The sequence below is a fragment of the Puma concolor genome, chromosome E1 (assembly GCF_028749965.1).
Source record: "Puma concolor isolate L17-30 chromosome E1, mPumCon1.1.hap2, whole genome shotgun sequence".
Classification (NCBI taxonomy): domain Eukaryota; kingdom Metazoa; phylum Chordata; class Mammalia; order Carnivora; family Felidae; genus Puma; species Puma concolor.
In genome coordinates this window covers 43673286-43701247 of record NC_141680.1, presented here as the reverse complement: position 1 = coordinate 43701247, position 27962 = coordinate 43673286, and the positions used below count along the sequence as shown (strand labels likewise).

At 53.5% G+C, this 27962-nt stretch overlaps 1 protein-coding gene across 6 annotated transcripts; it reads left to right on the top strand.

Annotated features, from left to right (window-relative positions):
* The first annotated feature begins 1815 nt into the window (after positions 1-1815).
* MPP3 (MAGUK p55 scaffold protein 3) lies at positions 1816-27962 on the top strand. Of its 6 annotated transcripts, XM_086687434.1 has the most exons (20): positions 1972-2222; positions 2637-2708; positions 3135-3197; positions 3445-3563; positions 3829-3906; positions 5520-5600; positions 5855-5992; positions 10264-10345; positions 11497-11582; positions 12909-12983; positions 15468-15664; positions 17676-17740; positions 19059-19079; positions 19578-19619; positions 19939-20103; positions 20220-20300; positions 22455-22548; positions 22754-22862; positions 24541-24663; positions 27655-27962. In XM_086687434.1, exons 3-20 carry the CDS (start codon positions 3173-3175, stop codon positions 27829-27831), a joined length of 1758 nt encoding a protein of 585 aa, XP_086543560.1. In that variant the 5' UTR covers positions 1972-2222; positions 2637-2708; positions 3135-3172; the 3' UTR covers positions 27832-27962. The 6 variants fall into 6 exon arrangements, with proteins under 6 accessions (XP_086543559.1, XP_086543558.1, XP_086543557.1 ...); XM_086687433.1 differs by lacking the exons at positions 1972-2222; positions 2637-2708 and adding an exon at positions 1816-1884; XM_086687432.1 differs by lacking the exons at positions 1972-2222; positions 2637-2708 and adding an exon at positions 1837-1884 and having other exon boundaries at positions 3043-3197.

Sequence of the window (27962 nt, the reverse complement as noted above, 5' to 3'; positions counted from 1 at the left end):
ATTTTGGGGACAGAGAGAGACAGAGCATGAACGGGGGAGGGGCAGAGAGAGAAGGAGACACAGAATCGGAAACAGGCTCCAGGCTCTGAGCCATCAGCCCAGAGCCTGACGCGGGGCTGGAACTCCCGGACCGCGAGATCGTGACCTGGCTGAAGTCGGACGCTTAACCGACTGCGCCACCCAGGCGCCCCTCAATTTTTTTTTTTTTTTTAGTGTCTCTCTTGCTTATGTCCTTTCTAAGAAATCTTCATCTACCAAAAGATGGAGAAGATAGTCTCCTATGTTTTCTTCTGGAAGATTTATCAATTCAGTTTATGCTTAGGACTATGGTCCGTCTTAAATTGAACTTTGCGGTGTGAAGTAAGGATTGCAGTACCCCCCCTCCCCCCGCCCCCGGACACACACACACACGTACACACATGAATACCCAGTTATACCAGCATCATTTGTTGGTGTGCTCATAAAAAATCATTTGACTCTGTATCGGATGGCCCTTGGTATCTCTCCAACACAGCTCTCTGGTAAAAATGTGTCTGTGCAGTCTTTCTGTACTCAAAGTGAATACCCAGCACAAGGAGCATCACATCACCTAGGAGCTTGTTAGAAATGCAGACTCCAGCCCCATTCCAGTCCTATACAACCTCCAGATGATTCACAGGCACATTACATTTTGAGAAAGAAGCACTGGTGTAGATCATTTTTGATGAAGGTGGGGGAAATGTCATCATGACACTCCACCGCGGACAGCCTCCCTATATCCTACTGCAGGCTGCGGGGTCCTGGGAACTCATTTCCTCTTCTTAGACGCTAGGCTTACTCTCAGAAGCAATCTCAGGGTCCACCACTCCCGACAAGTGCTGCGGCGCGTTCTTTGCTGCTGGGAGACAGGGGAGGGAACTCACTCGCCTACTCCTCACCCTCTTAATACCCACAGCCACCTGCTCACTCACCCAGCAGCTTCTGCCCTCTCCTCCATACACATCCTTCCACCCTTAAACCTCAGTTTCTTCCGTTACACAGCCCAGATAATAATGGTGTCTATCTCAGGGGCTGATATGATGCAAAGCGATCTAAGGAGCACCTGGGCGTAGAGACAGCACAATAAAAGTCAGTGATCTTCACGGCCATTTCACAGTGCCTGTCGCCCAGCAGTCCCAGCATACAAGCTGCCTCCGCGCCCCCCGCCCCCACCGCCCCGCAGCCCCACCCCCTACACCGGGGCAGAATTGAGCCTGGCTGTCTTCCCAGCTCGACTTCTCCTCCCTCCCTTCTCCGCGCCCCCTGGGCACGGTGCACCGATAAATCTTTCCCAGCACGCTGCATTGTTACAGCCACTTGCCCTCGCGTCTGACTGTCCCCGGTCCGGCCTAGGAGTTCCTTAAATCCAGGTTGTCTGTCTTGGTCGTCTTTGAACCCCCAGCCTCCCCGCACAGTGCCTGGTACTTGGAGAGCACTCCATAAATGTTTGCGATATTGAATAATACGTGAAGCAAGCGTCCAGCCCTCAACTCGCGGCGGTGGGGGATGTGCGGGCGGTGGGGGCAGAAGGGAGAGCTGGCCGCGTGCCGGGTAGAAGGACACAGGCGCGGGCTCCTCGGTGCTCGGTGGGTGGGCACCCGGTGGGGGTATACGAGGCCCGAGAGCGGAGCCCGGGTCCGCAGAGGACCGGCGGGGCCGGGCGCCCAGGCTCCCCGCGCTCCTCCCCCCGCCCCCTCCCGCGCCCCCTTCCCCCGCCTCCTCCCGCGCCCCGCCCGCTCCGGCTCCGCCACCCCCGCCCCGCGCGGCCGCGGCAGGGAGGGGCCGGGGAGGCGGAGCCAGCCGCGGCCGAGGCTCCGGGCACCCGCGCGGCTCCCGGCGGTGGAACGGAGATCCCGGCGCGCCCAGGTAGGAACCCCCGCGGGGAACGGACCCGGGAGCGGGGCTGCGGCGGGAGGGGCGCGGCAGGGGGCGGGGAGGCTGGGCTGAGCCCCGCCCCTCGTGCGCGCGGCTGCCTCGCGGCCCCTCAAGCTCCCCGCCTGGGGGAGGGGGCGCCGCGTCCCGCCCCTCGGCCCCCGGCCCACTCCCCGCGCTCGCCACCCCCCCCTTCCCGGCGGTGCGCCGCGCTCCTTTCCCGCCGCTCGGCATTCTCCCGACCGCCTCCGAGCGGCCCCTGGGGCTCGCCTCCCCTTCGGCCAGCCGCGCTCCTTGTTCGTCCCACAGGTTCTTTCCGAAAGCGAGCTGGAGTGCGTGGCTGGCCGCCTCGGGGAGGGGGGGGGGGCACGGCTAGAAGGAACTGGAGGGTGAGTCTGGATGGAGGTGGGGGGGTGCGGTGGCTGGAGAGCCCAGGATCATTCTTTGGCATCTTGGTGTCACCGGTGCTCCATGTTTGCGGAATGAATGAATCATTACTCTCCTTGTCCCCTTCTGAAGGAGGACTTTTTGAGGTCCACGTGCTGCAGAGCACGTTGGGGGGGGGTGGCTCCTGAACTAGGGCTCCCCAGTCCTGCGTAGTAGAAACCCGACTCCCGTAGAAACCCGACTCCCGTTTCTCCAGCTCCTTTCTAACACTCCATTCTGGGGGAGGCTCCCTTCAGTTTGGGACTTGGGGGTGGTGGGGAAGGAGGGAGCTCGTAGGCCCAGCCAGGTACTTGTTGAAGGTGTGACAAGGGACTTGGAGGTGACCGAGGGACTTGTGAAGGCCAAGGGACCAGACCACGACCTCTTAGAAGGTAACAGGGCACAGGGGATGCTGCAGAGGAGAGCACCCACTGTCCGGCAGAGGCCACTTTGTACCTTTGAGACCAGCCTGGAAGGGCCACCAGAGCATGGATTCTGACCCGCAAGCTGCTGAACTCCTCCAAGCCTGTTTCTTGATCAGGCTTCATCAGGCTAAAACGGGGATATTAGTATCCATTTCTCAGAGCTTTGTGCAGATTAAGAAAAATGTCATATGAGACCACCCAGCATAATGCTTGGCACATCGGGGGTACTAGCAAATCTTAGTCTTCCTTTGCTCTCTGACAAAAGGGAGCAGTTACTTGTTCCCAACCCCTCTGTCCCCAGATTGATCACGGACAGACACAGCAGACGTGTAATCACTGTTTGTTGAATGAACATGCTTGACGGAGCTACAGCGCTTACCTTCCTTCTCCCAGGATCCCCAGGCGGAGCTCAGGAGCTGACCAGCACAGACATGCCAGTGTTGTCTGAGGATTCCGGTGAGTGTGACCCCTGGCTGGGCTGCCATAGCCCTGAAGGACAAGAGCCTGCTCAGCAGCCCGAGGCTGGACAGAAAGCAGGTGGACCCAGCCCTGGCTCACGGGAGCGGCCTTACCTGCGAACCCTGGGAACCAGAGCCTGGGGAGAGAACATGTCCATACGGCAGGGTCCACTTCGGGTTCCCTGGGGTCCCCAGGAAGTACCCATTGCATTGGCTCTACTTTGTGTTTCTTCCCCTCTCCTCAGGTTTGCACGAAACCCTGGCACTGTTGACTTCTCAGCTCAGACCTGACTCCAACCACAAGGAAGAGATGGGCTTCTTGAGGGATGTATTCAGTGAAAAAAGCCTCAGTTACTTAATGAAGGTAAAAGCCTCATTTCATCCCATTTCGTGAGGGTTTCTAGAGGTTTTCCTAGCCGGGGCCCATGCACTTCATCTCAACCTTTTCCCTCCCCCAGGAAGGTCTTCATTAGCCCACTGTGAATGGCTTTCTCTTCTGCTGTCCCACCGGTGACCCCACGGGTGCAGCCCCGTGCAGCCCCACAGTCATGGGCAGGCTGTGTGGTATCCGGGGCACACCGGGGCAGCTGACTTGGGAGGCCCCAGCCTGAAATCGGCTGTCTTTGCAGATTCACGAGAAGCTGCGCTATTACGAGAGGCAAAGTCCAACCCCAGTTCTGCACAGCGCTGTGGCCCTTGCTGAGGATGTAAGCCAGGTTTTTCCTTACGGTGTTAGCCCTGCTCCCTACCCCGTAGGCCTCCTTCATGTTGCCTGTCACCATCGCTTAGCCTAGGGGACCCAGGGGCTCGGAGCCCAGAGGTGAAGAGGCATCTCCTTCCCTTCTCTTCTTGCTCCTCCTTGGGCCTCCTAACAGGAAGGAAAGAACCTGTGAGCCTTGCACGAGGCCAGGGGACTCGGGGACACAATGACGCCCACTTACTGTGTGTTCCCGAGAAAGTCTCTTCCCCCAGCTGTGAAATGAGAGCATTTGGATCAGATCAGCAGTTCTCACATTGTTGAGGACTGGCGATATGAAGGTCAAACAATCACCTTGTTCTGTGCTTTGGGGGAGGCCCCATGTAAAGCCCTAGGATCCAAAGACTTGCAGTGCGTCCCTGCTTACTGGTTCGGGGTTCTTGTTATTTATTTATTTGTTGTTTGTTTGTTTGTTTGTTTGTTTAGAGAGGCAGAGAGAGAGAATGCGAGCAGGGGAGGGGGAGAGAGCGAGGGAGACAAGAGGGTCCCAGCAGTTTCTGCATTACCAGCGGGGCTCAAACCCACAAACTGTGAGATCATGACCTGAGCCAAAACCAAGAGCCAGACCCTTAACCGAATGAGCCACCCAGGCGTCCCAGCATTCTTGTTTTTTACAGGAATGCTTCTAGGGGTGCCTAGGTGGCTCAGTCAGTTAAGCATCTGACTTCGGCTCAGGTCATGATCTCTCGGTTCGTGAGTTCGAGCCCCACATCAGGCTCTGTGCTGACAGCTCAGAGCCTGGAGCCTGCTCCAGATTCTGTTGCCCTCTGTCTCTCTCTGCCCTTCCCCAGCTCATGCTCTGTCTCTCTCTTAAGAATAAATAAACATTAACAAAAATTAAAAAAAAAAAAAAAAAAGGAATGCTTCCTAATTTCTTCTAGACCTGTCCTCTGTGTTGCATGGCTTGGGAAAAGCTGTCCCAGTTGGTTGCCAAGACCAGCTCCTGAATAAACTCACCTAACCTCAGGAGACGGCCTGGCGAGGCCCGGCTGCAGCCTGTGGGTGCAGACCTTCCCTCGCTCCTGTGATGTGACTGAGAGCACGTTAGGTTGTCAGCACTGCCTCTCCTACTAGCTCTGTGGCCTTCAACAAGTCAGTCAACCTCTCGGAGCCCCAGCTGCTTCATCTATAAAATAGCACAGTGGTGAGGACACAGATAATAGAGCCAGCTAAGCTCAGGTTCAAATCCTGGCTTTTTGACCTCGTGCAAGATATTTCATCTCTCTTACTTGATCCTCGCCTGTCAAATGGCGAAACAACAGCACCTTCTGTGTTCAGTTCACTGTGCCAGTTAGGCGAGGAGCTCCACATAAACAGAAGAGCTCGTAGGAAGGGCTTAAGAGGTTAGCTCCCGTTAGGAATACCTTACAGAGCTACCGAGGCGCTTCTGGTCCCTGCTGTGATTTCCCTGGGAGCGACCGTCCTGGGGTGGCTGAGGGGCTAGTGAACTCCTGGGTGCTGTCACGGTTCCGGCGAGGGCCCTTGGGTCTGAAGCGCAGGGAGCGGCGTCTTTCCCTGGGCGACTTCCGGCAGGTGCATTCTGTCTTGGTCCTTCCTCTACAGGTGATAGAAGAGCTGCAGGCCGCCTCCGTGCACAGCGACGAGAGGGAGCTGCTCCAGCTGCTGTCCACCCCCCACCTCAAGGTAGTCACGCCACAGTCCCTGCCTGTCCCCGCAGCGTGCATCTCCTGGGATGGGGGCGGGAGGGAGCGCTCGGCCAGGAGGCTGAGGAAGGAAGGAGAATTCTGAGCGGAGGGGTCCTCAGTGCCTGTGTCTGGGGGGCGGTGGTCTCTCTGGCCTGAGATCGGGGACCTCCAAATCTTTGCCTAGTCAGGGCCCCCCTGGGCCCCTGTGAGCTTCGGGGCTGGAGCCCTTCATTTCTCTCGCTTTCCTGACAGGCCATGCTTATGGTGCACGATACGGTTGCCCAAAAGAACTTCGACCCTGTTCTTCCCCCTCTGCCCGAGAATATTGACGAGGATTTTGATGAAGAATCAGTGAAGATTGTCCGCCTGGTGAAGAACAAGGAGCCCCTGGTATGTGACACTCACCTCTCCCCACCCTAACCCTGTCGCTGTACCTGTCCCTCACCCACCCAGAAAACTGGGAAGAGACCCCCCCCAGCCCCGAAGTCTTTGGAGTGAGTGATGGCAGCTTCATCACGGCTGCTATGAGTCCCCGTGGCACCACTGTGTACAGGGTACCTCTTTCTGTGGGTGTATACGGCCTCATTCAACTGTGGCCGAGCTCCTTTGTGCAGTAAATAACCTTCGCAGCTGTACAGGGCCACCCTGATCATCCTGCTCCGAATCAGAGGTTGGCAAACTATAGTCCGAAGGCCGCACCCAGCCCACTGCCAGTTTTTGTAAATAAAGTTTTACTGGCACACGGCCATGCCTTTTCACTTCCCCATTGTCTGTGGCCGCCTCTCCCTGTGACAGCGGTGCTAAGTAGTTACCACGGAGATGGTGTGGCCTGCAAAGCCTAAGATATTTGCATTTGGCCCTTTACAGAAAAAGTTGGCCAAATCCAGCTCTGAATACTGAGGAAGCACGGGGCAGCAGCCATTCTCCTCCCCAGCTGACACATTGTCATCATTCTGGTCCTAGTTCAGCACCGATTTACCGAGCAAAGGGACAGGGGTGTTTATTAGATGGAGGGAAGTGGAGGAAGTCCAGAGAATTGAGTGTTTGCCCCGGATAGTTACCGCAGCTGGCATTCCAGGGACCCCCATTCCACTCTCACCAAGGATCCCCAGCTAAACCACTTCTGCAAACGGAAGAGGAGTGCTCCTCTGTTTCCCCACCTGCAAAATGGGGCAGGCACCCACTGATGCAGTGAGCATATCGTGTGCCAGGCACCGTGTTGGGCACCGGAGGTTCAGAGACGACTAAGACTTAGTCCTTGCCCTCTGGGAGGTCACAGGAGAGTGACGGGGCGGGGTGGGGGGGGTGGTCCCGGAGGAGGTGATGCCGGGGCTGAATTCCAAGAGAGGGAACAAGTTTCCCAGAAGGAAAAGGGAGAGGAAGGGCACTCCGCACAGAGTTACCTGAGCAAAATCACGGTGAGGGAAACAGCATGGTGTATTTGTCAATGGGCAGTCCTGTTCTCCCTCCTTGGTTCCTGAGTTTGGCCAAGAAAGAATTTAGAACCAAACTCTAAAGCAAGCAAGGGTTTATTTTAGTCTATTTTTATTTATTTAAAATGTTTATTAATATATTTTTTTGAGAGAGGGGGGAAGCAGGAGAACGAGCAGGGGAGGGGCTGAGAGAGACACACACACAGAACCCAAAGCAGGCTCTAGGCTCTGAGCTGTCAGCACCGAGCCCAACGCGGAGCTCGAACCCATGAACCGTGAGATCGTGACCTGAGCCGAAGTCGGACGCTTAACCGACTGAGCCACCCACGCGCCCCGCAAGCAAGGGTTTCATAGCAGTTTAAGTGAAAGTACACTCTCCACCGTTGGAGAGCTGGCAGGCCCAGAAGTGACAGCTGCACTGTGGGTCAGGGTTGTCTTTTCATTTTTCTGTTTGGATAGGTTATGGGTCAGAGATAGGGCGGTTCCTGACCAAGGCTGTAGCCAGGCATCCAAGGGACTCCTCCTGTCAGTTGGGAGGGGGAGTTTTTAGCCCCATATGGTCCTTGTCTGACCTGTCAGGGCAACAATGGGGGAGGGCGGGGGCAAGGGGTTAAAAACCACAATGTAAGTGCATTACAATGAAGCCATCGGTTACTGTAGGGTAGTGATCAGAGGGAGGAACTCGGGCATATCCCCTAGGGTCTGTCCTGGCTGTTTGGAACTTGGCCTCCGCTATTTTATCAGTCAGAAAGCACTTGTTCCCTGCTTATATCTAGCTAATTGCCCGCTCTGTCATATTCAGGGAGCTCTGGGCTTCCCAGTGTGGATGTAGAATGCTAAGTTGTGGTTAGGAGAGACAGAGGTGGGGCCGGATCGGAGGGAGATGCTGTTTGTCCCTGCAGCGTGTCATAGCTTGATCCTGAAAGCAGTGGGGAGCTATTGTAAGGTTTTAGGTAAGAAATAACATGGTCAGATTTGCAGTTTAGAAAGATCATCCCAGGGGCGCCTGGGTGGCACAGTCGATTGAGCGTCCGACTTCGGCTCAGGTCATGATCTCACGGTTTGTGAGTTTGAGCCTCGCATCGGGCTCTGCGCCGGCAGCTCAGAGCCTGAGCCTGCTTCGGATTCTGTGTCTCCCTCTCTCTCTGCCCCTCCCCCACTCACACTCTGTCTCTCTCAAAAATAAATAAACATTTAAAAAAATCATTTTTTTAAATAAAAAAAAAAAAAGAAAGATCATCTTGGTTGCCAGATAGAAAGTGGCCTGGAGGAGGAGGCCAGAAGCAGAGGACTGATTTGAAGGTGGGGACCAGATAGGTGGAGGTTCAGAAAGAGGGCTTGACTTAGGCCTGTGGGAACGGGGAAGAGAAAGCCAAGAAGTATTTCAGAAAAAAATTAATGTCACTTTGTGGCTGCACCGCTTTGGGCAGGAGTCGGGGCGGGGGGGGGGTGGGAAATCCCTGGGATAGTGCCCAGGTATCCAGCTGGGATGGCCGGGTGGGCACTGGGGCCATCATTCAAGGGAGGAATAGGGAGCTTAGGTCCCATTGAATTCAAAAGTGGAGGCATCCAGGAAGTGGAAGGGTTATTTGTTCAGAGATACAGAGTGGGCAGCCACCAGCATCCCGGAATGGTGAAAATCACACCTGAGAGGTCGAGACCGCTTGGGTAGAGAGTAGACAGTGAAGCAAGAAGGGGGCCAGGGCCAGATCCTGGCCTTTTAATCACCATTTGAAAGACAGATTGAGGAGGACAAGTTGTCACCGGGAAGACCCAGGAGAGAGGGGTATCACCAGGGCCGAGGCTAAGAGAAGATCCCGAAGGGAGAGCGGGCACCAAAGTCAGATGGGAGAGAGAGGAGAGAAGATGGAACGTGGGAGCTGGCAGCTGGTGGGACTTGGGGGGCAGGAAGTGGAGAGAGCAGATGCGACTGCTTCTTTAAGAAGCTTGCTCCAGGAGCGCCTGGGGGGCTCCGTCTGTGAAGCATCCAACTCTTGGTTTGGGCTTAGATCATGATCTCACATTTTGTGAGTTCAAGCCCTGTGTTGGGCTCTGCACTTACAGCACAGAGCCTGCTTGGGATTCTTTCTCTCTCTCTCTCTCTCTCTCTCAAATAAATAAGCATTTAAAAATTAAAAAAAAAAAAGATATTTGCTCCAAAGGAAGAGACCGGTGGCTGCTGGATGGGGGGAGGGGGGCAGGCTTTTTATTGATGAAGGGGATGTGATATTTTTGGAGCCAGGAGAAGGAGCCAGCAGAGATGGGGCATTGAGACTGCGGCAGAGAAAGGGAGGGGACAGAAGGACCAGCCCAGACGGAAGGCGCCCCTCCTCTGAGAGGGGGGAGAAAGGAGGAAAGGATGGACAGAGATGCTGGAAAGTTTGAAGGTCTAGGGAGCAAGAAGCCATGGGGTTCTTGGCTGATGGTTTCTGGCAGTATCTGTCCTATGGGCTTCAAATAGGCGGCGTGAATGAAGATAATAATGGGTGTGCCAATGCGTTTGCAGGAACAGCCAATAATAAAAGATTAACGTTTACTGAGTGCTTACTGTATGCTACGTGGCTTGCCTGCATTACCTGATAGAACCCTTGTACTAACCCCCAGAGTTAAGTGCTATCCCACACCCTAGAGGAAACAGACTCAGAGAAGATAAGGGGCTTCCTTGCTAAGGCTGCATGCTTTCAGTGAATGGCAGAGAGGATTCAAATCCAGGGTCATCCAACTCCAGCCCTTCACCTGACACTGCCCTGCCTGCCACAGTCCCACCTGCACGGTGCACGAAACTGAGGGCTTGTTAGCGCCTCTCACCCTAGACATCATCTCTGCTGTGGTCCACGGGCCAAGTCCTGGTCCCGAAGCTCTGGCTGGCGCATAACTGGTTCCCCTCGGCAACCACAGAAGGCCCAGTACCCTGTGATTGGCAGCGCAGAGCCCGAGGCGGGGCTCGAACCCACGAACAGTGAGATCATGACCTGAGCCGAAGTTGGATGCTTAACCGACTGAACCACCCAGGCTCCCCAGTGTTAGTGCTTTGTAAGGTGTGAATTGCTGTGCTGTGTTAATGTGAGATGCCGGTTTTATGATGTCCTCAGCACTGGAAAGAGCCCCATTGATCTGCCCTCTGGGGTGACAAAAGGAGAGATGGGGACACTCTGTTGGGTCCAGAGAGTTGGGGTTTGAGGTTTGGGGCTGCCTCTTAGGATCCCACCCGCTCTGTCTCTGATGCAGGGTGCCACCATCCGGCGGGATGAGCACTCAGGAGCTGTTGTGGTGGCCCGGATCATGCGAGGGGGCGCAGCAGACCGGAGCGGTGAGTGGCGTCAGTGCTGGCCTGGCCGAGGTGATGGCCAGCGTGCCCCAGCCTTCTCCCTTTGGCCCACAAGTCTCCTTTCCTCCTCTCTGGCCCCTGTTTGGGATGTGCTTTGCTTTCGGGAAGTGTGGCTGGATTTCTCTTCTTCCCAAGCCTGGTAGAAATTTCGATCGTCTGAAAATACCTTGGGCCTGGAGAACGTCGGGGTCTTGCCCCGTGGCCTAGCCGAGGGCTATGGTAGCTCAGCCTACGGCACGGGCTTGACGGGTAATTTCTAACTGAGGAGCCGGGACACCCTTCCCCACCACCCCGGTTGTCACTATTACAGAGGGAAGGGTGTTCACGCCCCAGATTTGTTTGGGTGGGAAACAGGTTGAGAATCATTTGTGTGAAAGAGCTACTCCGTTGGGAGGCAAACCTTCTGGTGTAGAGAGGTGTTACCCCAGAAGTCTGGGGATCGCTGTTGTGAAGTCCAGTGATTTCTCAAACATTAACAAGCACAGAAGCCCCCCCCCACCCTCCCAAGCATCTTGTTAAAATGCAGTTCTGATTCAGCAGGTCGAGGGCGGGCCCAAGATTCCGCACTCCTGCCTGCCTTCTGGGGGCCATTGCTGCCGGCCTCATTTTGATTAGCAAAGAGGGCCCAGTGTGTAGAGACTCTTGTCATTCAAGCAGAGGCCAGTGGACAGGTGTGTGTGACACCCTTGATGCCATCTTTCCCGGGGCCCTTCGGTTTTTCTTGTTAAGACTGGAGAAAGACATTCTTAGAGTGTGTCTGCTAATCCGGGAAGGTGAAGAGTTAATGTTTTTAAAGAAGCAAAGGTTATAAGTGAGAGAACACAGACCTTCTATGTCAAAATAAATGTGTTCGAACACAGGCTCCTTTATTTCTTGGCAGAGCGGCCTTGGGCAAGCTGCGTTATGGGTCTCAGCTGCGCCCTTGTAAACTGGGGATTTCCCTGGGTGGTTTGGAGGCCGCGGTGCCGAGTGAGGGACCCCGCGCGCAGTAGGGCTCAGCCAGTCCCGGGCCCACCCGCTGCCTTTACACCTTGGGTCTGCCGTGCGTGCGGCGGGTTCCTCGGGTGGGCACCAGTGGGGCCCTGGGGCTGAGGCCCCTTCCTGTGCTGAGGGGCAGCCCCTGTGTCTCTTAGGTCTGGTCCACGTTGGAGATGAGCTCCGAGAAGTGAACGGGATCACAGTCCTGCATAAGCGCCCGGACGAGATCAGCCAGATTCTGGTCTGTGCTGCATGCATGCTGGGGGCGGGGGCGGGGGGGGGGATGTTTAGAGGCTACAGGCAAAGTGGCCTTGCAGCGTGTCCAGGGGGCGAGGGGCGGGGGGAACAGGAAGAATGGCGCTTCCGGGCCTCCTGCCTCTCAGACCGTCTCTTCAGCACAGCCCTCCCCCTCCCCCTGTCCCTTTCCCGAGGACCCTTCTGGGAGATCCCCTCAAAAGGGCCCCCTCTTCCGAAGGGCTGAGGAATATGGAACAAGAAGCTGCAGCACAGGGAGGACCAAGAGCAAGGGCTTTGGGGTCAGCCGGTCCTGGGTTTGAATCCTGCCTACACTACTTTCTAGCTGTGCAGCCTCCGGCAGGTCATTAGTTCACTTTGCGTTTCACTTTCCTGTAAAGTCAGAGCAGGGGTGGCTTTTCATCCAGTGTGTGGTTATGATTAGGATGTAAACATCTGGGAAAGGCTACAGCACTTCCCATCTGTAAGGGGATTCTAGAGGGTGTTACGTGCTGGGACGCAAACCACCTCCAGAGCCCATACTGGAAGTTCAAGTCAAGCTGCAGTTGTAAAAAGCCCCAATCACAGTTTTGTCTGCTTTACCCTAAGGCATCCTCCCCGAACATGACCCTCTTTTCTAACTTCTGATGGTTCGGGAAGGGGCAGAAATGGGAAGATCCGAAGAGAGGAGGCCCCGCTGTAGGGAGCGGGCAGGCTCCTTTGGTGTTCCTGCCGCCACTGCCCTTTCCCTGGTTCTGGGCACTGGCCTCCTTGTGTTCTAGGGTGGTGCTGGGCCTGGGAGACCGTTGGGCGAGATGTGCTCTCGTGGGCTGCCAGCATTCTGCCTCGTGGGCCCCCACGTGGGGGTGCAGAGTCTGTGTCGGGTAGAGGGAAGGGGAACCCCTGGAAAGGTAGGAGGAGTGGCTTGAGATTGGAGAACCCGTGTGGGGAAAATGGAAGCAAGGAAGGGAAAGGAAACTGCACTTGGTTATTAAAATAACCTGAGAGAATAGAAAGAAGGGTGGCCCTTTGAGGCATGAGAGGTCAGCCCTTTGGGGCACGGGAGGTCAGGAGGGATGGGAAAGTGGAATTCATTGCATGCGCTGTCCTTGGTGCTCCTTTGTCCCTTTGTCCCATGAAAATGCAAATGGTACTTGGTTTTGAGTTTTCCTTTAGTTAATCCAACTGGGTGCCACCATGGGACAGTGGGCCACAGGGGTGGTGGCGAGTCTGACTTCCTTCTGAACGCGAGTTTCCAGATCTGGACAGTAAGACTTGAACTCACGGAGGTTTGGACGTGGGAGGTGGTAAGCTTCGCCCTCTCCCCTTTCAGGCGCAGTCCCAGGGATCCATTACCCTGAAAATCATCCCAGCCACCCAGGAGGAGGGCCGGTTAAAGGACAGCAAGGTATGGCGGGGTTGGAAGTGGGGGAGGGCTTTGAAGCAGTCATTCCGGAAGAGATCACGTGTCTGGTCCTTGGACCGCACGCTCAGTGGAGAACTGTGATTCAGTCACAGTGTGATTCATGTATTTGTACCTGTCTCTTTCTAAACAGGATTTGACGTAGCTTACTAATAAAAGACAAGGTTATTTTAATTGAAGTAGAAAATCAGGGCCATGAAGAGGAGAAGGTACCAAATGTGCTGGATTCGGGACCAATTAAGTAACTGCCATTTGTTTAATTCTTCGGTGAGGCACCCTTTTTTGGGCACCTCCTCTGTGCCGGGCGCTCTGCCAGGTGCTGGAGACAGGGACAGTTAGTAGCTCTGAGGATTCCTAGTTCAGAAGGGGCGGGGGGGGGGGGCAGGGGACCAAGTGTTTCACTGCTGGACGATTGGTGCTTCAGAAGGATCCCGAGCAGAGTTACAGGTGCCATGGAAGGTGTCATGTAGCAAGGGTGTTAGAAGTGGGGCTGGAGGAAGGTGAGGACTGGTAGGACTTCCCTGGTGAAGATGAGGAGGAGGGAGGTTCAGGCAGAGGGGTCTGCATTAGACGGAGGCTCAAGGGTGTGGAGAGGAGGAAGTTACCACTGTGGGTGTAATCCTGCTGGGACAAACTCAGGGCTGCCCTACAGACACACGCCCTCCGTCTTCCCACCCAAGAGCCAGGGCAGCTGGGAGATCTGGGCACCAGGGCACCAGGGCAGCTGGGAGATCAGGGCACCAACTCGCACCAGGCTGCACCCGGGAATTAATTCCCAGCAATCCCTGCTGGCTGGATTAGAGTAGAGCAGTGGCCAGAGAAAGCCCTTGGACAAAGAGATGCCGGGGCTGGCTGCTGGAAGTCTGCCTGGCGCGCACTGGAATGGTAAGGCCCCGGGGGATGCGGGAGCTCCCAGGCAGCTCCGTGGGGGAGGCTAGAGTGGGTAGAGACTGGGGGCAAGGAGACCTGGTGGGGAGGCTGTTGTAAAAGCCTCGGTGGGAGATTATCATGACCCGAGCTGAGGTGGTGGGTAGAGCGGAAAAGAGGGCGTGGCTCTGATTTCAAATAAATTTGGATCTGGTCTTCCTGGCAGCCAAGGCAGAAAGGAGATGAAATGCACAACATACTTTTCATTAGTAGGTGGAAGGAAGCGTGCCAATTTTTCAAGAAAGGTGATTCCCAGCTCCTGCCTCCCAGCACTAAGTGCATGAAAGAAGGGACATTACAACACTTGGCACAGAGTAGCTGTCAATAAACATTTTGGTGAATGGGGATCAGTAATGGACAACGTCTTTGATGTCCGTGTTTCACAGCAAATGAACACATAGTCTTTCCGCGACTGTTTCTTATTTGCACACTTTGATTAAATCCCAGGGCTTACCTAATGTAGACTCTTATCTGATGGAAGGTGGTTCTTTCTTGGACATGCTGATGTGATCTCCGTAAGCAGCTTTTGCAGGTTCTAACTCGATACAGGGAGAAAACTTGGTTTTCCTGGAGGATAAAATGGGTAGCCTGTGCCTTAGCCCATCCTTCCTAAATATTCTTGATCCAGAAGCTTGATCTGGGCTGGGCATTTAAGATTATACTCTCTTACGGGTACCTGGGACCTTGGTGACATCTGTGGCTGGTTGAGGGTGTCTGTCCTTGCAATATCTGGCCAGAAAGTTCTTACTGTTGTCTAACTGGATCTTTTCTGACTGGTGCATAAAGGAATATGACTTGGATCTGTTTAAGGAAGCCCCCTGGCTTTTTTTTTTTTTTTTTTCTCCTGTTTGCTGTTAATGTAATTGGGCCTCAATGGTCTGGAAATAGAAATAAAAAAGATCTATCCACTAAGTTATAGAACAGGGAAGTGTGACAAAATGCTATTGTTTTCCCATCATCTTCTCTAGAGGGTGACTTCAGGGTAAAGGGGAGAGTTGGGGGTTGGCCAAGTATGTGACAGAGGAGGCAGGACTGAGCTGTAAAAAATGTGGATGTCAATTACCCACTGAAAGGGGATGGTGAGGAGTCAGTAACAGTAGTTTTGTTAGTATTTGGGTTCTTACCAAAATATCTAGATTACTTATTTAGCAGATGGCTGCTGACTTCATCAGGGGCAGTTAGCATATCAAAAATAACATTTTAGTTAAAATCGTGCTCGCCTTTACTTTTTGTTCCCAGGACTAATTGCCGCTTTGTCTACGCTAAGAGGTTGTTATAAGGACAGCAGATCCGGTAAATAAGGAAATACTTAGTTTTGGAATGAGAAATTCAGATATAGAGCCCATCTATTAATTTTCTGAACCTTGATGGGTTTCCTGACTATAATATTCAAAATGGCTGAAGAACGATAGGAAAATATGTGCAGCGTGTTTCCGAGTAGCTTTCTGCTCTCGAGGCTCCTTGCTTGTCCTGACCGTGGGCGCTAGTTGTCATTTGGCCCTCGATGCAGCATAGACCTGTCTGTGATCACGCCCTCTTCAGGTGTTCATGCGGGCTCTTTTCCACTACAACCCTCGGGAGGACCGGGCCATTCCCTGCCAGGAGGCAGGCCTGCCTTTCCAGCGCAGGCAGGTCCTGGAGGTGGTGAGCCAGGATGATCCCACGTGGTGGCAGGCCAAGCGAGTAGGGGACACCAACCTCCGGGCCGGTCTCATCCCCTCCAAGCAGTTCCAGGAAAGGTGGGTCTGGGGTATGTTGTAAGGGGGGGCGCTCTGGAGTGGCTAGAGGCACAGGTAGCTGGCAGAGCCCCAAATCTCTGCCACCATGGCCGGAGGGGCGCACTGTGTGTTGCTCCTGAGGTAAGTACTGATGGTTTGTGTGTTTTGTCTTCTGTGCCCTAACCGGTGGTGATGGCTGTTGGAGATTTAAACAAACATATGGAAATCTATGTTCCTAAATTAACGTATATTTTATAACACACACCTAAAGAAAGTTGAAAAATAAGACATAAACATACAGAAGGGAAGGGCGAGGAAAAGAAAATTGCCCAAAGTCTTGCCCCTATTGAGACAGCATCATTTATTTCCTTCCTGTGCTTTTTATGTAAGTGGTGCACGTAGCATTGGAAGTCTTACTTTTCTTTTAATGTTTATTTATTTTGAGAGAGAACGAGAGGGAGAGGGGCAGAGAGAGAGGGAGAGAAAGAGAATCCTAGGCAGGCTCCACACTGCAGTGCAGAGTCCGACACGGGGCTCGATCTCACGAACCTCGAGATGATGATCTGAGCCGAAATCAAAGAGTCGGACGCTTAACAGACCAATCCACCCAGGCGCCCTGGAAGTCCTGCTTTTTGTGTGTATATAACTCAATATTTTGACGTCGGCATTCCCCACATTATTGCCTCTTCTTTACTGTGTGATTTTAATGGCTGTATAATATCGCATCAGAAAACAGACCGTTCACTCATGGGCAGCAAGTACGGTTTCTGCCCCCGAGGAGCTGACAGTTTAGCAGGCAAGTCACGCAGGGTTCAGACGAACACTTTATATAAATGTGGCGGGTGCTGGAGAGGAGGACCCGTGCTCTGCAAGGTCACATCGTAGGAGGGTCGCCCCTCATTGGGGCGTGCAGGGAGGTGTCTCTGGGGAAGGATCATACCTGGGTGACTTCACTGCCTCCCTGGGGCTGTACTTTTCAGGTGTCTGCACTGTTTCAGTGCTACGAGACTGCAGGAATCACCCTGCACGTTAGACTCTTCCTCATGCTTCAAATTATTTCCTTAGGATAGATTTCCAAAAGTGTAAATGGTGCCTCAGAGGGTGTGGCAGTAATGACCGTGTCACCTCTTCTGAGGCCTGTAGCCCACCTCCATCTTTTGGGGTTGTGGAATGCTCTAGGGACAGACTTCAGGCTTCAGCTGTTTCGGTGCCCCTGCGTGTGGTCTCCGGCCAGGCGCATTAGCATCCCCTGGGAACCATCCCCTGGGAGCGTGTTAGAAATGCAGACCCCTGGGCCCTGCGCCAGACCTGCTGCATCAGGAGCTCTAGGGGCAGACTCGAGCTCTGTGTCCCAACAGACATTCCAGGTGATTCTGAGGTGGCGAAGTTTGCGAACCTTTGCCCTATTCCCTCAGGGGAACCTCAGACCCATATGCGTCTTTGGTTTCACAGGTCTTGGGGGAGCAGTCTTCAGCTGCATTTAAATATGGAACTCAAGACACCTCTAAGAGCCCTGAGTGTTTTCTCAGATCAGAGATGAGGCCTTGGTGACGGTCTCTCCACTGATGGCCAAACTGGGCAACGTGCCTGGCTGAGCTCTCTGATTTGGGGGGAAAAGGCTGTTAAATTAGAGTCACTTTTGCCCTTGACCTCTCCTGGGAGTTGTTCTGCTGCTTCCTAGCTTTCTTGGAGATGGGGAGGCCAGCGGAGAGTGAGGAAAAGACCTCCTTTCCTTGAGAATCAGTCATAGGAAAGTACCGACTGATCGCTTGACTGTCCTGGGCCGGACTGTCTTGCTTCTCCCAGAGCAAAAGACTTGGTTTCTTCCTCCTCGTGAACCACTGAGCTCCCGTGAAAGTGTCTCTCTTTATGGAAACTGACTGTGAAGGTGGGAGGCCCTTGGAGTGCCAGGCTGTTCCTACCTGTGCAATCCAGGCCTTAGTTTCCCTGAGTTTTACAGAAGTTTTACAGTCCCTCTGACTGGTTTTGTGGCCCAGCTCATGGGCCTGCCCATCTCCTTGTGTTCTCATAGGCGACTAAGCTACCGGAGAGCCACAGGCACCCTGCCGAGCCCACAGAGCCTCAGGAAGCCCCCCTGTGAGTAGATGGGCAGGGAAGCACTTCAGGGAGGGGCCGGGGTTGGGACTCAGGGGGTTTGTGCCCCGAAGAAGCAAGCACTGGACTGGAGAGGGCACGATGGGTCTTGTCTGAGCTCACAGGCCTCCAGAGGAAGGAGGGGATGGGGAGAGGGATGCGGAGGGGCAATGGGGTAGGTCAGGGGGGCTAGTCCCTGGAGAGAAGCTACTATATTTGGGGCCCATAGATGATACTGGGGGACATGTTAAACATCTCTCCCAAAATTGTGTGCAAATTGTGTGTGTCTGTGTTTGTGTGTTTGTGTTGTCTGGGAGAGTGTCCACGGCCTTCATTAGATTCCCAAGGGGCTCTCCGACCCTGACAATTCAAGAGCCACTGATGGTGGAGGAGTGGAGAAGGCTGTGGGTGACCCAAATTTGGCAAGTAAAAATAAAGGATGACTAGTTAAATTTGAATTTCAGATAAACAATGAATGAGTTTTTAATATAAGTGTAACCCATGCAATATTTGGGATATACTTATGCTAAGAAATTGTTGTTTATCTGAAGTTCAGGTTTAACTGAGTGTCCTATATTTTTATCTGGCAGCTTACTCTGTGTAGCACCTGCCTTCTCGAAAACATACTCACCTTGCCTTTTAATCATCACAGTGTGAGGTAGGGGAGTCAGGACATCCTCTTTTCCAACATGGGAGAATGGCATGGGGGCTGGTGTCAGGTTTTCAGAGGGCCCGTGGCCAGAGTGTCCAGGTTAGAGCCGCGTATAGAGAGGAAGCTTCCCCGTGGTATGGCCTTTCGGATTCAGGGGGGCTCGGAACCAAGCAAGGGGGCCAAAGGGGTGTCAGGTGACCAGGGGACAGCTGGCCCGCAGCCCTGCTCGGTGCCACTCCATCCTCTGGCACCTGCCTTTGCCCAGGCAGGTCTCAAGCCCCGGAAAAGAGAGAGCAGGTTCCAGCCCGCTGCCGGCAGGCATCCTGGAGTGAGCCGCTCTGCTGGCTCCGGGCCACCGCCCACGGCCACTCGTCCAGACTTGCTCTCAAGTCAGAAGGACTGCTGAGTAAATTGGCCTTGAGGCTGCTAACGCCGGTGATGAGCTGGCTTGCTTGGGGCCGCTAATGAGACACACACAGGAAGACTAATTAGAGCTAGTCTCAGTTTAATAGTGCACCGCAGCTCGGATCACAGGTTTGTCGGAGGAAAGAAAGAGGGGACAGATGGAGGGCTCCTTCCGCACACGAGGCCACGGCTGCCTGTCAGCCTCAGGGCCTCCTGGTTCCCCTCCGCTAACGCTCTTCCATCTGTCTTTTGTGCAAACCGCAGATGATCAGCCTTGTGACAAAGGTAGGCTGGTATCTATCCCCTGTGCACCCGGATGAGACTCCTTTTTTTGTAGAAATGTCTGGAAGGGCTTGTTGCCTTCTCCCTGTGCCCTGAGGTGTGAAGAGCTGCTGGGGACAGAGCTCCTCCCTGCCCGCCTAGCACACGGGCCCCCGCCGGCTGGGCTGGGCTGCCGGTGCTGGTGGGAGGCAGGAGACTGCAGGGGGTGGACAGGGCGAGTGAATGTCCCCTCCTGATGCATACTGATCCTAGCCCAGAGGGGCTTGCTGGCCCAGAAACCCCTGCCAGGGCCTGGAAAGGCTGTTTGGGGCCTCAGCATGGAGCATTGAGTGAAACAGAAGAACTTGTTTTCCTGGGGGGCCAGGATATGGCGTCTCTTCCTGACCCTCCTGAGACACCATCCCAGTGGGTTCCGCCTGGCCCCCAGGGGCCAGGAACCTTTGGGTCAGAGGATGTGTCCAGCATGGCTCACTGGCCGCCCTTTCTCTGTTTGGTTCCCAGAGACGTCTGACTGTGAGGGGTACCTCAAAGGGCACTATGTGGGTAAGTAGTGGGGACGCTGCCCTGCCCGTGCACAGCTGGCCGTGGGCTCCCAAACCAGGCAGGGTGATCTCATCCCCAGGAATCCTTGAGGAATAGCTGAGCCTGGGGGGCTCACATTTCCCTTCAGTTTCTTGTCAGCCAGAAGAGGGGCTGACCTGCCCGGGCTTTGGGGTGCAGACACTGGGAGCAGAGCCCTGGGAGGGAAGGGATGCAGGCCGGTGGGACTCAGCCCCCCTTCCAAGGTCTGGCCAGGGGGAGAAAGTCTTTACCGGGAGATCCTGGGACTAATGCCGCGGTTCCCCTTGCCCTTCCCCCAAAGCTGGTCTTCGGAGAAGCTTCCGGCTGGGCCGAAGGGAGAGACTGGGAAGCCCCCAGGAGGGAAAGGTGTCCGCAGTAGCCGAGTCTCCAGAGCTGCTGACCTATGAGGAGGTGACCAGGTACCAGCACCAGCCTGGTGAGCGGCCCCGCCTGGTGGTTCTGATTGGTAGGTGATGTCCTGCATTTCCGGGGACAAATGCAGGATTTCCTCCCTGGTTTCCTCCCGGAAGGGTGGGGAGGTTGCTCAGCAGGGACCCTGGTCACCTTCCCTTTGTTTCCCAGGATCTCTGGGAGCCCGACTGCATGAGCTGAAGCAGAAGGTGGTGGCAGAGAACCCACAGCACTTTGGTGTTGCTGTTCCACGTAAGAGAAGAGGGCCCACATGGCGGGGGGGGGGGGGGGGGGGGGGGGGCGGGGGGGGCGGGGTGCGCGCACGCGCACGTGCATGGATATTTCATGGGGGCTTGACTCCCCATATCCATCCTAATCCTTACTTTGAGTCTGAGGGACCGATGGACACACTGCCTGCTATATGCAGATCATGAGACCTACACATGATAAGAAACCCACTCTCAGTGGTCCACTAGGACCCTTTGAGGCAGAAGGCCACTTCTGCCCACTCTCAGTCCAGTCCACTTGCCCAGTTCCTTCCTGGGGGGGGAGGTGAGTCTAGAGCACATTGCAGGCAAAGTGGAAACCTCAGGGGGCATTCCAGCTTCCTCTTCACAATGACTCTGACCCCGATGGCCGCTGCCCTCTGCTTGGGTAAGAGAGCAGTTCAGAGAAGCCAGAGAGCCCTTGTAGCTGGATTCCAGCCCCTCGGAGGGGCTGGGCGTCCTCCTAGGTGCTAACGCCCCTGCCAGTTCCTGAGTCTAGAAGCAGCTGTGGATGCTGAGAGCCAGTAGGCAGGAGGTCCTGGTTCCGGATGTGATAAGGAAGAGGAGAATGAAGAGTCTAGGACCTGTAGCAAGAGCTTTTATGTGTGGTAGCTTGGACAGCCCTCCCAGTACCCTTGAGGAGAAGGATTACCACCACCCTGTCCTGCAGAGGAAGACACTGGGGCTCAGAAAGGTTAAGTAACTTGCCCAGCGTCACACAGTTGGTAAGTAGTGGAGCCAAGTTTCAAACCAGGCAGCCTGCCCAGTTGTGTCCTTAATGAGGCCACACAAAAGGCCTCTCACCTGCGGCCTACTGCTTCTGGTCCTTTGGAGACCCCCAGATCCAGCCCCCGGAGCAGGGGTATATGGATGGTCTGGCCTACCTGCTTCCAGGCACACCACAGGTAGGTGACTTTCCCCCGTGCTTTTAGGAACTAGGAGAGTCGAGGAGGGCTTCCCGATTCTTCCCACTTTAGAGAGGCAGTGACTCTTCGCCTGGGTTTTGAAGCATAAATAGGAGTTTTCCAGGCAGAGAAGAAAGGAATAGTTCCCTTTGTGCATCCACGGGGATGGAGGTGTGACCCAGGGTAGCAGCGTTAGGGACTGGGGAAGTTAGTGTGGGTGATGTGGGAGGAGAGACTCATCTAAGGTCTTTAGAGTGTAATGGGCGGTGAATAAAAAGCATTTAAGCAAGTGAATGGCATGGTCAGAAAAGTGACCCCGCAGCTCTGCCAGAGGTTGGACAGAGATGCCACATATGGAGCACAGAGCATCCCCGGGTAGTTCTCAAGGGCATGAAAACGTCCCTCAAGATCCCATCTTTTCTTTTGGAATGCTCCGGAAAACGGTGTGTTACTTCATGTGTACTCTTGTTCTGTGAAGGACTGGATTTTCCCCCGAGTGTGCATCTCAAGTCTGCTAGAGAAATCAGTGGGGAAACGCTGTGTGTTTTTAAATTATTAGCGTGAGAGCCAGCTTTGCTGAGGCACATCTAGTCCATAACGGGACTGTCTTCATGCCTTTTCTTGCAAAATGAGAAATAGCCGAATAAGGAATTAAAAGCATACAGCAGCGTCATCTCTATTTGGGGCCCCATTGCTCTCAAAAAGAAAAACAATTTGGCCATCAAAGGTTAGGATTAGGGATCCCTTCTGTGATTCATTAAAAGCCATGGCCTTGGGGCACCTGGGTGGCTGAGTTGGTTGAGTGTCAGACTTCAGCTCAGGTCACGATCTCGCAGTTCGTGGGTTCGAGCCCCGCGTCGGGCTCTGGGCTGACAGCTCAGAGCCTGGAGCCTGCTTTGGATTCTGTGTCTCCCTCTCTCTCTGCCTCTCCCCTGCTTATGCGCTCTCTCTCTCTCTCTCTCTCTCTCTCAAAAATCAATAAACATTAAATAAATAAATAAATAAATAAATAAATAAAAGCCACAGCCTGCACCTCAGTGTCCTCACCTGCAAAGTGGGAGGCCTCCTTTTCCTACATCACAGGTTGTGCCTGCCCCACAGGGACACAGACAAATCATTTATCCGCAAAGCAGCAATGGGTTCCGGAGAGGAAGGCGGCCACGGGCTTGCCGCTGTTCTCGCTCACCGTGGGGTGACATTTCTTTGCCCAGTTTCCCTTTTCCTTTCTTTAAAAGACACCACCAGGCCCCGAAAGAGCCACGAGAAGGAGGGCGTGGAATATCACTTCGTCTCTAAGCAAGCATTCGAGGCCGACTTACATCATAACAGGTACGTGGACTTGCCGGCCCGGCTGGCCTCGGTGCGGCTGGGGCTCTTTGCACGTGTCCAGTGGTCCACTTGACCTCGTGGGAGGGCTCTCGGAAGAGATGGGGGAAGCGGGAGAGAATTTGCGGTGCAAAGTCCGCCCGTCTTTCCACACTCACTCAGACAAGCTTGGGAACTAAAGGCCTGATCCCCGTTGGTGGTGTTTTAGGTTCCTGGAGCATGGTGAATATAAGGAAAATCTCTATGGAACCAGCCTGGACGCCATTCAGGCCGTGATGGCCAGAAACAAAATGTGTCTGGTGGACGTGGAGCCGGACGTGAGTTTCTGGGCCAGTTGGGCATTTTCTGTTGACGGAATATGTAAACGAGGGGACTGTGTATTTTAACAGAGCATTTGAACTTCAGTTTTAGGGTTTTCTAGTCCAGAGTACTGCATGTCCTTCAGTCTCCCTTTGAGGATCTAACGGAAGCCTTGTTGTACCCCCGACTGTGCCCATCTATACACGAAGCCGCATTAATTGCAGGGCGCTCGTGGACCCTCTGCGGGCCTGCAGGCCTCGGACAGTAGCCTCTGCATGGAGTAAATCATGGAGTAGATGGCGGCACCGAGTGGTCACCTGTGACGTGACCGGGAATTAGATGTCCATGCACAGGTGGAGGCTGGGGCTCAGCTCTCGGTATCAGGACAGCGCCCCCCTCCCGCATCCCTAGTGCCTCCTTCCCCCCCCCACCCCCGCCTCCCCAGACAAGTGAAACAGTGACTTAGGGAATCACCGAAGGAGGCGATCAGGAGAGCCGTTTGAAAGGGAAAAGAGAGGGAGACCTGACCCCGTGAAGCGCTTCAAAAACATTTCCAGTTCTGCACACGCTGCATGCTGTGTGTTTGACCGGGACCTAACCATCTTTTTTAACCTTGTCTTTGAGAAAAACTTCTAAGCTATGAACCCAATCTGGGGATTTTTCTTCCTCTATAGACACAGCTTACGCTATAAGCTGTAAGGCTTTATTTTACAGCAGTTGGCTTGAAACAGATTCCAGCAAGCACATTATGTCTAGGGAGGAAAACCCTCTCTCATTTGGACTTACTGGGGGTTGGTAATCGAAATTAAAAGTCTAGATTTCAGCATTTTCTTTGAAAAGTGATTTTATTGATTTTGGGGGCCAGGGTACAGATTGTACATTTAAATTTTTTTTTTTTCAACGTTTATTTATTTTTGGGACAGAGAGAGACAGAGCATGAACGGGCGAGGGGCAGAGAGAGAGGGAGACACAGAATCGGAAACAGGCTCCAGGCTCTGAGCCATCAGCCCAGAGCCCGACGCGGGGCTCGAACTCACGGACCGCGAGATCGTGACCTGGCTGAAGTCGGACGCTTAACCGACTGCGCCACCCAGGCGCCCCCAGATTGTACATTTAGCAGTATTTCCAAATTGACGCCCTAATGTTATAGGTCATATGTGCTAATGAACAGGATGATTTGCATATTGAACATCTTCTAAAGTCTTTAGGGTTTGTTTCAGATGATTTCTTCGTCTCCTCATTTGCTTAGCAAACCTTTTCTTCTTTGAATATCATAAGGAGGCCTGTGTGATAACACATATTTTGGATTAGTCCAAATTGACGACAGTTGACTAAATAGAAGCACGTTGAATCTTGCTGCCTCTTCTGTCAGGACTGGGCAGGTGGAGAAGGGCATAAGAAGGTTAATCAGAGCTTGTGGGGTCAGGGCTTAAAGAAATGGCAACTCTTGGAGCTTTGGAACGTTCGTTCTCAGCAAGTGGGCCTTTGGGGCCCAGCCAAGTCCAGTGTCAAAGTGGAGGACGGGAAAAGGAGCAGCTGGTCTGCCCAGCTGAAGTCCAGTGTCATAGGACCGTGTGCTCGGGACGTTTGCCACCGAGGTTATGTGATGAAGCACACTATTACTGAGCCTTCGAAAAGCGTTTTCACAGTAACGTATTTCCGAAACGCATACTATTCTTGAACTTTCTTTCACAGGCACTGCAACAACTGAGGACCTCAGAGTTCAAGCCCTATGTTATATTTGTAAAGCCTGCAATACAGGAAAAAAGGAAGACGCCACCTACATCCCCAGTTTGTGAGGACACAGCAGCCCCACTTGTAAGTTTAAAGTTGATCATTTCTGAAGGCCTAAAAAGGCCTGTTCCAGCTGCATAAGGGTGCTTGTACCTTCTGGACAGGACCGTCTTTCCATTTGCCTGTTGGCCAGACTTAGATGGTCACGTCACCAGAAGGCACAAAACGGGGCATCTGGAAGTTCCTCCCAGTTCAGACAGCAGTGACTTTGCCTGGGCTCCCCACGCTTCCCTCTTTCACATAAGCACCCTCCCAGAAAATCAAGGACATCTGTCAAGAACTTGAACACACGAATCTGTTAAATTCCCAAGCCAAACCCAAGTAGTTTTTAATTAAAATACCGACTTGGATCCAGCAAGTGAATCCGACATGGGGCAAGCGACAGCACGGCAGGAATCCGTCCTGTCTGCTGTTCAGGACTGTGACGGTCTTTAAAAAAATTTTTTTTTTCATGTTTATTCATTTTTGAGAAACAGAGACACAGTGTGAGTGGGGAAGGGACAGAGAGAGAGGGAGACACAGAATCTGAAGCAGGCTCCAGGCTCTGAGCTGTCAGCACAGAGCCCAACACAGGGCTCAAACCTACAAACTCTGAGATCGTGACCTGAGGTGAAGTCAAACGCTTCACCAACTGAGTCACCAGGTGCCCCTGTGACTTTCTTGCTAAAGCCACGGGTGGTTGAGTTCCACCTTTACAGCCCAGGAAAAGGGTTCAGGGGATTTATGGCTGTAAAACAAATGTCATCCATTTTACTCCATGAGAGATTTACTTGAGTTCCTTCAAGATGCAAATATTAGGAGGATTGAGGTACTTAGTGGCAAAAATGTTCCTTCTATGATTTCTTAAAGAGCTAAATGCTTCCAAGATGAACAATGAGGGTGCCTGGAGGTGGGGAAACTCCAGAAGCGGGGTACAGGTGCACAGGTGTGTATGTGGGGTGGATGGGGAGGTGGGGTTGAAGATCCAGGGACAGCGCTGGCTTACTGAAGAGTGCTTTTGAGTAGGGGAGGAGCCCTGTGGGAGAGAGTATTTATTTAGAAAGCTTTTCCTGGGGACACCTGGGTGGCTCAGTCGGTTAAGCGTCCAACTCCTGATTTAGGCACTAACCGTGTGGAAGCTGCTTGGAATTCTCTCTGCCCCTCCCCTGCTCACTCTCTCTCTCAAAATAAATAAATAAACTTTAAAATTTTTTTTAAAAAGGGGGTGCCTGGGTGACTCAGTTAAGCGTCCAACTTCGGCTCAGTTCATGATCTCGCAGTTCGTGGGTTCGAGCCCCGCGTCGGGCTCTGGGCTGACAGCTCAGAGCCTGGAGCCTGCTTTGGATTCTGTGTCTCCCTTTCTCTCTGCCTCTCTCTCTCTCTCTCTCTCAGAAATAAATTAACATTAATTTTTTTTTTTTTAAATTAAAGTGGTGCCTGGGTGGCTCAGTCAGTTAAGCATCTGACTTTGGCTCATGTCATGAACTCATGGTTCATGAGTTTGAGCCCCACGTCAGGCTCTGTGCTGACAGCTCAGAGCCTGGAGCTGCTTTGGATTCTGTGTCTCCCCCTCTCTCTGCCCCTCCCCTGCTCGTGCTCTGTCTCTCTCTCAAAAATAAACAAACTTAAAAAAAATTTTTTTTTTAATTAAAAAATAAGGAAAGATTCTCCCAGTGTCATCTACTTTTTCCCCTCTTGGGAGAAAGAAGTAAGGGGAAGAAGGGGCCTCAGCCTTCTCGTGTCTCTGTCGTTTTTGTGGTAGCATGCCAACCTGTTTCCTAGACCTTTAGAACATATCTTCTAAACCAAAATAGGAGTCTGGGGCTGATTGGCAACAGAGAGAAGAGGAGGAGAGAGAATTTTGGAATGTGGGTCTCTTTGGGGGAGGACAGCTCGCCCTGCTCTGTAAAAGCACTGAGTCTCTGTAAGCCCAAGACTGGAGAGCGGTGGGGGCGCCTAGGGGGCTCGGTCAGGTTTAAGTGGCTGACTCCTGATTTAGGCTCAGGTCATGATCTCACAGGTCGTGAGTTTGAGCCCCGCGTCAGGCTTGGGATTCTCTCTTCCCTTCTCTCTGCTCCTCCCCTGCTCATGCTGTCTCTCTCTCTCTCTCTCTCTCTCTCTCAAAATAAATAAAACTCAAAAAAAAAAAAAAAAAAAAAAAGACTGGAAAGAGATAGAAAGGGAGGTGGGTGAGTGCCAGAGGCCCGTTTTCATTTTGCAGTGTTACTTAAAGTAGGATCTGCCGCTGGCCTTTCCCCGCCCAAATCAAGCTCATTGTCAGTCAGCTACCCGCTTGAGCTTCTGCTTATTCCAAGTGTTTTTGAATGAAGAAGCAAACCCTGAGCAGGCTGAGCAAAGGAGGGGTCACTGGCTCCCTGTCCCTTACCTTTACGTGTCAGGATGAAAGGAAATGGGGCATTTGGTCGGGATTATCCCAGCCCTTGCGTAAAAAACTCTAGCTGCTGTGCTAGTGTTTGGCTCTGCGTCTGAGGAAATGACCAGAAGAATTCAGTTCTAGGTGCTGAAGTTAGGAGTTTTGAGAAGGCATTAGAGTTACTCGTTCTCCTTTCTCCCCTTCGTCGATTCCAGAAATGTTTGCTTTGCTTCTAGTTAGTAGTGTTTGTAGTGCTTTGCTGTTAACTATGCAACCAAGTTGACGTGCAGCACAACAGTACCGCTTCTTTGGAAATCTCTTCCAACAGGAAGTGTGATACTGACATAGATGTACGCATGGGTAGAGAATCGGCCTCCCCCCCCAGAGCACATGCCATGGCTGGAGGTGAACAGATGCGTAGTGGGTATTTCGAGAGGACGAACGATGATGAGGTCTGCCGCCTGGCGACATTTCTGGGGCCGTGACGGGTTGTCACCACTACACCCTGTTCTTGGGCGCGCCGTCGCTTACTCACGGGCCACAGTCGCCCGCTCATCGCTGGAAAATGAGAGGCTGGACCACTGCCCGAGAAGAAGACTGGAGGTGTCTCATTTTGAGCGAGAACCACCCAGTTGCTCCGTAACCGCCTCTCTTCTTTGCAGGATGAACAGCAGCGGGAGATGGCCGCTTCCGCCGCCTTCATAGACCAGCACTACGGGCACCTGGTGGACTCTGTGTTGGTGAAGGAGGACCTCCAGAGCGCACACAGCCAGCTCAGAGCGCTCCTAGAGAAGCTGACCAAGGACACTCACTGGGTACCTGTTAGTTGGGTCAGGTAACTGTATCCTAGAACGGCCGGGTCGGAGGGGACCTGGAACACCACCTAGTCCGGCCTCCCCCGGGCCAACCATCATGCAACCTCAAGTGTGGAGAGGAGCAGAATTTTCCATAAACTCCATTGTCGAGAAGA

What these genes read in the sequence shown, in the direction of transcription:
- MPP3 (XM_086687432.1), top strand. Translation starts at nt 3,089, where the DNA reads ATGAACATGCTTGACGGAGCTACAGCGCTTACCTTCCTTCTCCCAGGA. An exon ending in TGAAGAACAAGGAGCCCCTG is followed by an intron (nt 5,993 to 10,263) that starts GTATGTGACACT and finishes TCTCTGATGCAG; the next exon opens with GGTGCCACCATCCGGCGGGA. An exon ending in TCCAAGCAGTTCCAGGAAAG is followed by an intron (nt 15,665 to 17,675) that starts GTGGGTCTGGGG and finishes GTGTTCTCATAG; the next exon opens with GCGACTAAGCTACCGGAGAG.